At 37.7% G+C, this 12275-nt stretch overlaps 1 protein-coding gene across 1 annotated transcript; it reads left to right on the top strand.

Moving 5' to 3' along the window:
* The first annotated feature begins 3266 nt into the window (after positions 1 to 3266).
* On the top strand, positions 3267 to 12037 carry LOC117617582 (protein TOPLESS-RELATED PROTEIN 2-like). Its single transcript, XM_034347014.1, has 25 exons — positions 3267 to 4304; positions 4635 to 4814; positions 5058 to 5171; positions 5267 to 5425; positions 5768 to 5945; positions 6032 to 6158; positions 6266 to 6375; positions 6507 to 6645; positions 6725 to 6834; positions 7091 to 7160; positions 7250 to 7323; positions 7402 to 7497; positions 7576 to 7671; positions 7834 to 7961; positions 8235 to 8469; positions 8553 to 8720; positions 8905 to 9012; positions 9085 to 9231; positions 9509 to 9619; positions 9713 to 9895; positions 10027 to 10155; positions 10263 to 10358; positions 10715 to 10900; positions 11123 to 11295; positions 11436 to 12037. Exons 1-25 carry the CDS (start codon positions 4225 to 4227, stop codon positions 11641 to 11643), a joined length of 3405 nt encoding a protein of 1134 aa, XP_034202905.1. The 5' UTR covers positions 3267 to 4224; the 3' UTR covers positions 11644 to 12037.
* Positions 12038 to 12275: the final 238 nt, after the last annotated feature.

The raw sequence follows: 12275 nt of genomic DNA on the forward strand, positions 1-12275 counted from the left end.
AGGAGAGGAGAGGAAGTGCTCTAAATTCATTGGATTTGGCCTTTATTAAAAAGGAGTCCACGTGCTCGCTGGAGAGAGAGCCCATGAAAGCGACTCGTGTGGTTCCGTACAGTTAGGCAGCGAATCATTAATGATACTTCGCCACGTCTCGAGTTGACTGGTCTGAAGGGATCAGTAAAAAGAGAGATTCATCGGACACCTTTCGAGCTCCTGAGGCCTGGCCACAAAGAAAATGACCTGTTGCGCATTAAACTGTTTTTGTTCGAAATGGGTTGGAGATTACTAGGCATTGAAATTGAAATTGAACGTGAGTTGGGTTTGGTTTGGTTGCTTAATAATAATAATAATAATAATAATAATAATAGCTTGGACTCGAAGTTTATGGCAGAATGGGGATGCGGCCCATGCCTGTGCCTCTTTGTCTGTGTGTGTATTTCTGAGCCACTGAATGACTCAGTAACTGAGCAAAGCGTGAAATTTCATTCAAATCCACTTCAACTGTTCCAAGTGGTCCCCAGTCCTAATCTTAAGATTATCATCTATTAATTACGATTGAAAGTGATTTGACCTATTATGATAATTTATTAGAACAACTTCTCAAGCGGTAATCTAAATTACTTTAACTTCATTTAATTTATAAAAAATAATATTTGAATTTGAGTGCAAGATGGCGTTTCTAGAGAATAATTAAAGATGATGTGTTAAATTAATATGGTTAAAATGATGGTCCATCTAACATTACAATAATGTTTATAACACCAAATTTTAGTAGATCAGCATTATATCTTTTAACCTAAATTTGAATAGCAATACCAAATCATCATATTCCTTTTGGTGTGAGGACTTAGATGGAATTAAGGTGTACGTATTACATACGACAAAATCCCTAGCATTACGTTAGATCTGGAAAATAAGAGAGAAAGAAAGATACAATAAGTGTCAGAAAAGTGGGAACACAATTCGAAGAGCTGATAAGCGCACTTACTTATCACCCCACACCGGACAGCTACTCCGCACTAGGCCAGACAATGACAGGTTGATTGGTAGGTAATAAATGAGATTCTTTGATAATAAAAGTCCTTTCATATAAAATTGTTTATTGTTGGGAAAAGCAGAAAGTAGTGGGACCACAACCGAAACCAAAAATAAGGAAAAGAAAGACGGTAGTGGGAAGTATTTATCTCTCTCTCTCTATATATATATATATATTAACTTTATCATAAAAATATGGGAAAACTTCTTCATGAGTTTAATTTATTTTGTTTTTTGGTCGTCAATTAATGTTGTTCATACAAATCTTTTATAATGCTATTTTAAACATAATAAGCGCGCCCTCTTGCGTTTAAGTGCGGAATTTCCTTCTTGTATGTTAGAATAATTTAGACTATTTATAAGTAGATAAATTCACATGCAATTTAAAATATAATTTTTTTGGCTGAGAGAGTCCCAAGCACTCGGACTTTTTCCATTTCGTGTGTGGCCTGATATTCCGGAGAAAAAGATGAAAAAGAAAAAAGCAAAAGTAGTTGCATATGCTAAAAACTGAGCTGGAAATGGGCGCTAAGCAACACGTGACACAGGTTTTGTAAGTTTCCGAACCCTCATTTCATTTGTGCAACACGACATCTGTCCTTTTTCCAAAAGATGACATGTATATTAATTTTGGTATACAACAATGACATGTCCATTCATTTAACATTGACTCTTTTGGCATGTCATGAATGATCTCGCAAAGCACCGAAATATATAATATGAGCATTTTGTTCATCATTTTAATTCAAGTTGTATTATTATTATTTTTTTTAGGGTTATTTTTAGCTATGATTCTTTAATTATACCCGTAATTGTATTTGGGTTACTGAACTCAATTATTAGTTGCAGAGGTCACTCAATTAACTGTTGTGTTGTACCATTGGTCATTCCGTCAAACCCTGTTAAATTTGTTGCCAAAAGTGAGGGTGAGTTTGGAAATTCATCCACAACCCTCCCTCTCCTCCACAATCCTCCCTCTTCTCCAGGGCTTTCTTGAGTTTTAATAACAATTTCAAGCTTGAAATTTAAGCAAGGATTGGGTTGCGACAATGGAGGGTTGTGGATGAAGGAGAGGGTTGTGGATGAATTTCATCCTCACTTTTGACAGAAAATTTAACAGAGTTTGATGGAAGGACCAATGCAGCAACACAACATCCAATTGAGTGACCTCTGCAACTAATAATTGAGTTCAGTGATCCAAATGCAACTACGGGTATAGTTGAGGGACCATTGCTGCAAATAACCCTTATTTTTAATACTTGAAATGTGTTTATGGGCATAACCATAGTTCCATAAATACAAAATAAAAAGTTAATTATGATTATACCTGTGAACACTTGTCAAATGTTAAGAAGAATAACAAGAGTACACCTTGAGTTAAATAGAGGAAATGTAGTGTTTAGATAATAAATAATAACAATTCTTTACACGGAAATTAACAAATTTTAGTCGGTTTTATATAGAATGTGGTCCAAACTTAGTTTTATGTAAAATGGGCTCTAAACCGTTCCTTTTTGTTTTTTGTTTTCCTTTCAAATAATATATGTGCTTTACTATTGAAGTTATATTAAAGATTGAATGCGTATATATATGTGAAGCTAGTTAGTTAGCACAATATGCCTACCATATGTATCCAAGTTTGAACCTCTCTCTACATATATGAGATAATTTAAAATACTTAAACTATGGTTTTGATATAAAAGAAAATTAATTACTTTAAATTTTATATAAGAAAATGCTATATATATTTTCAAAATTAAAATTTATTTTGGAAATTGAAACTCAATGAAAAAAGGACGTTGAAAATGAAGGGGCTTTTCTGACAAAATAAGAATAAAAATAAAATGAAGGTGCTTTTAAAATTTTGTTTATGTTTATGTTTTTGACGAGTCTTTTGAATAGAGTGTTGAATTAAAGTGAACGGGGGGCAGAAGTGGAAGTGGAAGTGGAAGAAAACGAATGATGACTGCCGACCTAATGAGCCTCTTTCGGATACGAGTCTCTCTCATTGCTTTGGACAAAAAAACAAGTAAAATCCATCAATCCCACGTATCTAATGTTACCGTTAAAGGTCATGCTTGCCAAGCCCCACACACAAGAGTTCCTAAAATAAATAGGACCCATTGACCAATGAGAAGATGAGCTCAGGCAATACAAGGGTGGACCCTCTCACACTCTATCATTTCCACCTCGCTCGCCTCGCCTAGGGTTTTCTTCTGTACAAGCTCTCTCTCAGACTAGTGTGGTTTAGTCGCTAGAGTCCAATCGGGAGTAAGGAAAATCAGGTAGAGAGAGAAATAGATAATGGAGAGAGAGGGATTACGTGTTCTATGTATAAACATAAATGGAAAACAATAAAATAATAGTGGAAAGACTGAGAGAGAGAGGTGCCCCAGCAAAAGCACAAAACAGCACAAGCTTTGTCTTTGTCCTGGAGAGAGAAAAAAGTATATAAAGATGTAAAAGAGAAAGAGACACATACAAAGTAAACATTTTAGAGAGAGAAAGTAAGGGTTGTTGCAGAGTTTAGCTGCAAAGCGCGCACACATAGAGAGAGAGGAAGAAGAGGAATAAAAGAGCTTCAGAAAGAAACCCTAACCCTAGAAAAATGTTTCATTTTGCTCCCCTCTGGTGACTCAGTAAGGCTCTGTTATTTTCTCAACCTTGATTTACATGTCATGTGAAGGAAGAAAGATTCCACATATTGTCAAATCCAGCTCCAAAATCTGGTCTCTCTCTTTAATTTATGCTTCACATGTCAACTTGTACTAAATGCTGGATCTTTATTGTAGAAGCTGAAATTTAAGGCTTATTTGGGGTTTATGTGAAGTGGGTTGCTTGAACAAGAGGTTTTCTGGTGTTGTTTTTATTTGGGTATTTGTGCCTTTTTTTGTGTGGGTTTTCTGCTATTTGGAAATTTGTCTGGGGATGAGGGGCATTGCTTGGGCAGACAAGAAGGTTAGATGATTGTGGGTTCTCTGCGTAACTTGGTGTTTTAAGGAGGTGCTTGTTGAATGGTTTGAAATAAAAATTCTTTGCACCAGAAGCGAGGTGAAGAAGAAATAGTTTCTGGGCGTTCAAATTTTCACTGTCTTTGTGGATCCGGAAAGTAGTTCGGGTAAAACCCAAATAAATTGCAGTTGATTTAAGCTTTCGATCTTTGCACTGGAGCGCTTAGGATTACCTGGGGCAATGTCTTCGTTAAGTAGGGAACTGGTATTCTTGATATTGCAGTTCTTAGACGAAGAGAAGTTCAAGGAAACAGTTCATAAGTAAGTTTGTTTTGCCTACACTGTTTTGTTCTGTCTCATTTTCTGTTTGCTTTGCTGAGGAAACTGCGGGGAAGAGAAGATTGTAAACATTTATGCCTATCTTTGGTTCTTTTTGTATTGTCTGTTTGAAATTGCCAATACCAAGCTTGCAAAACAAAACCGCCTTTCTAAACCAGCCTTTGATTTTGCTGACTGGTGGCACTATATTGGTTACCTTTGTCTTTTTCTTCCCTGCATTCCTCAGCAGAAAATTGGAGCAAGATAAATTGGGCTTAAATGTATTTTTATTGCTGTGGCTTTGTGTGTGATGTGCTTCTTCTGGACCGTTAGGCTTGAGCAAGAGTCTGGATTTTTCTTCAATATGAAACATTTTGAGGATCAAGTTCAGGCTGGAGAGTGGGATGAAGTTGAGCGCTATTTGTGTGGCTTCACTAAAGTTGAAGACAACCGATATTCAATGAAGATTTTTTTTGAAATTAGGAAGCAGAAGTATTTGGAAGCTCTTGACAGGTGAGGTTCAAAACTAATGCTTTCGACATTCATGAACATGCGGAAGTTGATGCAGAAAGCTGATTTTGTCATCCATTGACTGTACCAAATTTTCCATACGAAATTGATGATGGTTATGGTTTTCTAGGCTGTTTTATCAAAATAAAGAAAGGAAGCTGAGCCGATCATTGTAGAATTTGATCTCAATATGCCTTTATGCAGCAGTTTGATAGTTTAATTTGATTTTGTGTTTCCTTCTATCAGGCAGGATAGGGCGAAGGCTGTTGAGATTCTTGTGAAGGACCTTAAGGTTTTTGCATCATTTAATGAGGAACTTTTCAAGGAGATCACCCAGTTGCTAACTCTTGATAACTTTAGGTACTGCTTGTTTTCTTCTGTTGCTTCTTTATTAATATGGAGGTACGCTTGGAATTGGCCCTCATATATTCTTTCTATTTGTATCAAATCATCAGGCAAAACGAGCAGCTTTCCAAGTATGGAGACACAAAATCGGCTCGGAATATTATGCTTATAGAACTTAAAAAGCTCATTGAGGCGAACCCATTATTTCGCGATAAGCTTGCGTTTCCAGCCTTCAAAAGTTCACGTCTACGGACGTTAATAAATCAGAGGTAATTCTCGCTACGTATCTTTACTTCTTTTGTTCTAGTTTGTGGTCAACCAGCGATAACCTTTTTTTACACAGGGTTCTGGTTAGCTACTGGATGCCTGGTAATCCTGTTGCGAGTTTGCCTCTTTTGGATTTTAGGATACGTTTGCAATAGCTTATTAATCAATAATTGATTCATTTGTTTGATACATGACATTTTGCCACTGTTGGATGTCCCATAATTCCTTCTTGTATGCTTATTAATAAGAGAACTGATCCCGATGTTTTTACTTCTTTCTGGTATTGAATTTTCTTCTGACTAGAGTCGCTCTTTTGAAGCTTATTTCCCTATTTGAATTTTCAGTCTCAATTGGCAGCACCAGCTTTGCAAGAATCCCCGTCCAAACCCTGATATTAAAACACTATTTATGGATCATTCTTGCACTCCAACTGCTAATGGATCTCGTCCTCCTCCGACAAACAGTCCCCTTGTAGGACCAATTCCAAAGGCTGGCGCATTTCCTCCTATTGGTGCCCATGGCGTGAGTTGCACCTCCTATTCATCTGCATAACAGAGATTTGCAACAATTTCTAACAATACTTGGATTGATTCTTTATCATTCTGCAGCCATTCCAACCTGTTGTCTCCCCATCTCCTGGTGCTATTGCTGGTTGGATGTCTAGCACTAATCCTTCATTGCCTCACCCTGCTGTGGCAGCAGCTCCTCCTGGTCTCGTGCAGCCTTCTAGTGCAGGTGAGCATGCTCATATTTGATTCTAAATGCTTTAGCTCTCTGTTGGTTCCCTAGAGCTTTTTAATATCTTAAATAAGATGTTTCTCCATTATGTTTGCTTTATACAGCTGCTTTCTTGAAGCACCCAAGGACTCCTACAGGTGTTACAGGGATGGATTATCAATCAGCTGATTCGGAGCACTTGATGAAGCGTATTCGCACTGGCCAAGCTGATGAGGTATGAAGAGCAACAATTTATTTGTCAAGCTCCTTTACCATGTTTGTCACTTGTAATAAGTGCTAAGATCTCCCTCCACTGTTCAAGTAAAAACAATGACAAAAATACGCATCCTCACCATGGTCGTGCAGGTGTCATTTTCTGGTGTGATGCATAATTCCAATGTCTACTCACAAGATGACCTTCCTAAGGCTGTTGTTCGTACCCTTAGTCAAGGATCTAACGTAATGAGCATGGACTTTCATCCACAACAACAAACTATTCTTCTAGGTTTGTACTTGAAGATAATTTGGTCTTTAAATATTTTTTTGGTTCATTTTTCTGAAGTTTCCGGTTATTTGGTTTGTAGTTGGGACAAATGTTGGTGACATCAGTCTTTGGGAAGTAGGGTCCCGGGAAAGGCTGGTACATAAACCTTTCAAGGTTTGGGATATGCAAACTGCCTCAACGCCATTGCAGGTATTGTATGTTATGACTTCATAGGAGTTATGCTTAGTTTCCTGTTGTCTATCTATATAGTCAGTAATGGGCTACATGATGCCGTTGGCCCTATCATAAACTCATAACCCCTGTTCAAGGAAGGTCATAATGTCAAGTATTATGTTATTTTCACCAAGACCAGGGTAGTTTACACCTTCATACCAAATTTTGGTACAATTTAGTATCATGATCTAGAAGAGTAACTGATTGTACTTTAAAACCAATCCTGATTCAGACAGCTTTGGTGAATGATGCTGCAATATCAGTGAATCGTTGTGTTTGGGGGCCAGATGGACTTATGCTTGGTATGTACCCTCCTGACTGAATGAGACAAATGATTAGTATATTTTTGCTTTTACATTTTTATGACCTGCCTGCCTTTTACATTGCCCAGGTGTTGCATTTTCGAAGCACATTGTTCAGATATATACTTACAATCCAACTGGAGAACTGAGACAACATTTTGAGGTAAGCTTGTGCTTCGTATAACTTTCTCCCTGTGAAATTACTAGGTACTGGTTATTGACTATCTGTCTCATTTTTTAGATTGATGCTCATGTTGGTGGGGTTAATGACATTGCATTCGCTCATCCCAACAAGCAATTGTGTATTGTTACGTGTGGAGATGATAAAGTGATTAAGGTATTAGCTGTAAGAATTGATGTGGGTTTATACTTGGAAGAGATTCGGGCACCCTGATTGTAAATTTCTCTGCAACAGGTGTGGGATGCTGCAGGTGGACGCCGACAATATACATTTGAAGGCCATGAAGCTCCTGTGTATTCAGTTTGCCCTCATTACAAGGAAAATATTCAGGTATGTATTCTCTAGAAGCTTATCAGCGGCTTTCCTCTAATTTATCTTTTTAATATGCTGACTTGTAATTGGAGTCTGACATTCATCCACACAACAATTGAAGCTGGGAAAAATCAGATAAGCACCCATCCTTCTGACCAGTGCCTCTTTTCCTTGTATCAGTTCATTTTTTCAACTGCTATTGATGGGAAGATTAAAGCTTGGCTATACGATTGCTTGGGATCAAGGGTGGACTATGATGCTCCTGGACTTTGGTGCACCATGATGTCATATAGTGCAGATGGAACCAGGTAAATCTTGTTCAGATAATGGAGAAGTACTCCATTATACCTTTTGTCTAATGCTGGTTATAATCTGATATTGAATTATTTGACTAATATATCACTGTAAGGAAGATTTTTCATTACGTATGAAGCAGCTTTTATCTGACGAAGTATAACATTAAACCTTTTATCCTGTTCCTTTCTGGAAATTTTCCCTTAAAACTTTTTAGCTTGTAAGCCATTAATTTTCTTTCTAAAATACATACATATGCATAGTGAGGATACATGTTGTATATGCAGGCTCTTCTCATGCGGAACAAGTAAAGAAGGTGAATCCCATCTGGTGGAGTGGAATGAGAGTGAAGGGGCTATCAAACGGACATATTCTGGATTTAGGAAGCGCTCTTTAGACGTCGTCCAGTTTGACACAACAAGGAACCGATTCTTAGCTGCTGGTGATGAATTTCAAATTAAGTTCTGGGATATGGATAATACCAATGTGTTGACGGCAGTTGATGCAGATGGCGGGTTGCCTGTCAGTAGTGCTCTCCTTTACATTATTTCTATACCATTGAAGAGTGCAGAAGTCAGACTAGTTTGCCCCTTTTATTTTTGCAGGCTAGTCCTAGACTGAGATTCAACAAAGAAGGGTCACTGTTGGCTGTAACAACGAATGACAGTGGTATTAAGATCTTAGCAAATAATGATGGTTTGCGCTTGATTAGAATGTTGGAGGGAAGGGCTATGGAGAAAAATCGAGGCACTTCTGAGCCCATCAACTCTAAGGTAGTTTTTGTTCTGTGGTCCTTAAGTCAATATTTGGTAAATGTTTGATGGCATCATTCTTGTAATCAATATGAAGCTTGCTGTATTTGATAACTTATGCTGGCATAATTTCTTCATTGTCTATATTTTTATTTGCCAGTGAGGTTCTCATGTCAAGTTTTGTTGCTTAATTTTCTCCTAGCAGCCTCTGATTGTTAATGCACTAGGCCCCATTGTGAATGTTCCTAATGCTGTTCCTCCAGCCCTGGAACGTCCTGATAGAATCCAACCAGCTGTGTCTATCAGTAATCTGGTAAGTTTAAGAAGCATGAAATTGTTAATGCTCTCTGTTTTTGTTGGTTTATATTGGTTTTTTTTACTGCAGGGTACTATGGAGAACAGCAGGCTCGTTGATGTTAAACCTCGGATTTCCGAGGATATAGACAAGATTAAGAGCTGGAAAATTTCTGATATTGCGGATCCCTCTCAAATGAAAGCTTTGCGATTGCCTGACTCTACAACTGCTGGAAAGGTGTAGAGGACTATTCCTAATTAACACCTATAATCATAAAATATGAGACAGAAGTCCTGAACTTTATGGTTTAGTTTTTTCTTTTATACCAAAATAAACCAGATTTTTTTAAAGATATATTTTATTCAGTTAGAGAACATAAGTATGTTGATTTTGCCTCTAAAACTGGTGCAAATTAATCAACAAATATGTATGTGCTATAGTGGACTAGATCATTTACTCCTTACATTACAGACTCCACAATATCATAATTGAAGAAATTATTTGCTAATTGCAGATTGTGAGACTAATGTACACAAACAATGGCCTGGCTCTGTTAGCCCTCGCCTCCAATGCTGTTCACAAGCTTTGGAAATGGCAGCGTAATGAAAGGAATCCATCAGGGAAGGTCTGGCTTGTGTCTTTCCTCAAGTGAATCTCTCCCTGTTTAAATTTGGTGTTTCTTATAGATTTCTACCTTGTGGTTTTGTTTTGTTTTCAGGCTACTGCATATGTTACACCACAGTTGTGGCAGCCTCCCAATGGAACTCTCATGACTAATGATGTGAATGACAATAAACCAGCTGAGGAATCTACTGCGTGTATTGCTTTATCCAAAAATGATTCTTATGTCATGTCTGCATCTGGTGGGAAAGTCTCTCTGTTCAACATGATGACGTTTAAGGTATGTTATTGCTGTCTCTTTTAGAACCATCTAGAAAGTTCTATAGCACATTTTTGTACATCTTTTGTCATATATACTCAAGCAATCTCCTTTAATGATCTTGCTGACCGAATCCACCTCGTACTTTGCAGGTCATGACAACATTTGTTTCTCCCCCTCCCGCAGCCACTTTTTTGGCATTTCATCCTCAAGACAATAATATAATTGCTATTGGCATGGAGGATTCTACTATTTTAATATATAATGTTAGGGTTGATGAGGTAAAGCATGTCTCTTAGTTTTATCTGTATTTGTTGCTTGATGTCTTTTGAGGTTTTGCCTGTTTGTCTGGTTATCTGATAAACTAAACCTTGGATGAGATTGGCAGGTTAAAACCAAACTTAAGGGTCATCAGAATCGGATTACAGGCCTTGCATTTTCTCAAAGTCTTAATGTACTGGTTTCTTCAGGTGCTGATACCCAGGTTAGTGATTTTATAACAAGTATAGCAATTCTTTCCTATCCTCGAGAGGAACGTTAAGCTGCTGCTCATTGTATTTGTTTTCTTGTACAACTAGTTGGTTTTTTTGGGTGTGGATTCTCCTTTTTGCTTTATTTTGTTGGGGAAGGCGGATGTAATGCCTTAATTTAAAGGGGATAATAATATGAATGGAGGTGTTTCATACACTTAAAGCTAAAGCATTGCTTTCCTATGACCGAGTACAAATTTTTTTGGATCATTATGAAGAGCCACTGCTTTAATTGAAAGAAACTAGGCAATGCTATTCCTCTTATCTAATTGCATGACATTTTTATTTACGTCGGTGACTTGGATTGCAGTTATGCGTGTGGAGCATTGATGGATGGGAGAAAAAGAAAACAAGGTTTATACAAGCACCAGCTGGTCGCCAATCCCCGTTGGTTGGAGAAACAAAAGTTCAGTTTCATAATGATCACACACACCTGTTGGTTGCTCATGAAAGCCAAATTGCTGTGTATGATTGCAAGCTTGATTGTTTGCGCTCAGTAAGTTCTTAACCTGGCAGTCCTTGTCTCAGAAAAATGTTGAACTAACATAAAAGTTATCTGTCTAGAAATGTTTGATCTATAAGACTTGTATAAAATTAAATTTAAGTTTCTTATTTAGACATTTGCATCTATCGTAAAACTGAATTAATTATCTTTATTCTAATTTGACGATTTTTCTTTTTTCTTCCTATCTTCTTTTTTTCGCATCTACGATGGCAGTGGTCTCCAAAAGATGCACTTGCCGCTCCCATCTCAAGTGCAATATATTCATGCGATGGTCTATTGGTTTATGCTACCTTTTGTGACGGTGCTGTTGGAGTTTTTGATGCTGATACCTTAAGACTCAGATGTCGAGTAGCACCTACTGCGTATATACCTTCATTTTCTCTCAGGTGGGCGGAAAAGTATTTTGCTGTTTATTGAACGGGAACTTTTTTTTTCTTTCTGATCTTCTGCTTTTTTCTTTTGGGCTTATCTATAAAGACTTGTAGCCTCGTTTGACATTTGCAAACTGATGTAAAATGTTGTGCAGCGGCAACCCCACCTATCCTTTGGTTATAGCAGCTCATCCGTCTGAGCCTAACCAGATTGCAGTCGGCATGACTGATGGCTCAGTGCATGTAGTTGAACCGTCTGATGTAGAGCTGAAGTGGGGCGGTGCACCGTCTCAAGATAATGGCCCTTCCAATTCGTCAAATCCTTCGCCTAGTGGTCAAGCATCAGAACTTCCTTCCAGGTGATGGTGGCACTGCCGTGGATGAATGTCTCTTTAAGAAGAGTAGACAGACAGAAAGACAGACAGACAGACACGAGGGTTCAGTTTCACGAATTTTAGCTAGTAGTACGACCACCTTTTCCAATTGTAATTTTTGTGTGTGTTTCTCTGAGCCATTGCTTTGGATTATGGCTGTTTATTCTCTATGTACATCCTTTTGTCTTTGTTTTGCGAAATGAAGTTGTAGGGAGTATGAATCTGTATATTATTGTTGTTGTCGTCAGAACGTGTTGGAAGACACCATGAAAGGCCAATTTGCCTTCCGGCAGTATCTTAGGTGGTTTTATTTATTTATTTATTTCTCTTTCTTTAATACGTAGATTATATACATATTTAAGTTGATGGTCTTTGGAATGTGATTTATGACTTCGTAGTCTCCTCCTTCCTGCTCCTTTGTGATGTCAATGGCCTATAATAAACTGGTGGTCCATCTATAATAATAATATTTATATATTGCAAGAGAGGAGTTTAACCCACCCAATAAGTAAAAGAAAATAGCGAGGAGGCTGTAGCTCAAGTGGTTAAGAGCAGTTAGGTATTCATACATTCGACAGCTGAGAGTAAGAGCAGGCAGTTATTGTGTTTGTGTTCTGTGTT

This window comes from Prunus dulcis, chromosome 2 (genome assembly GCF_902201215.1).
Source record: "Prunus dulcis chromosome 2, ALMONDv2, whole genome shotgun sequence".
Lineage (NCBI taxonomy): Eukaryota > Viridiplantae > Streptophyta > Magnoliopsida > Rosales > Rosaceae > Prunus > Prunus dulcis.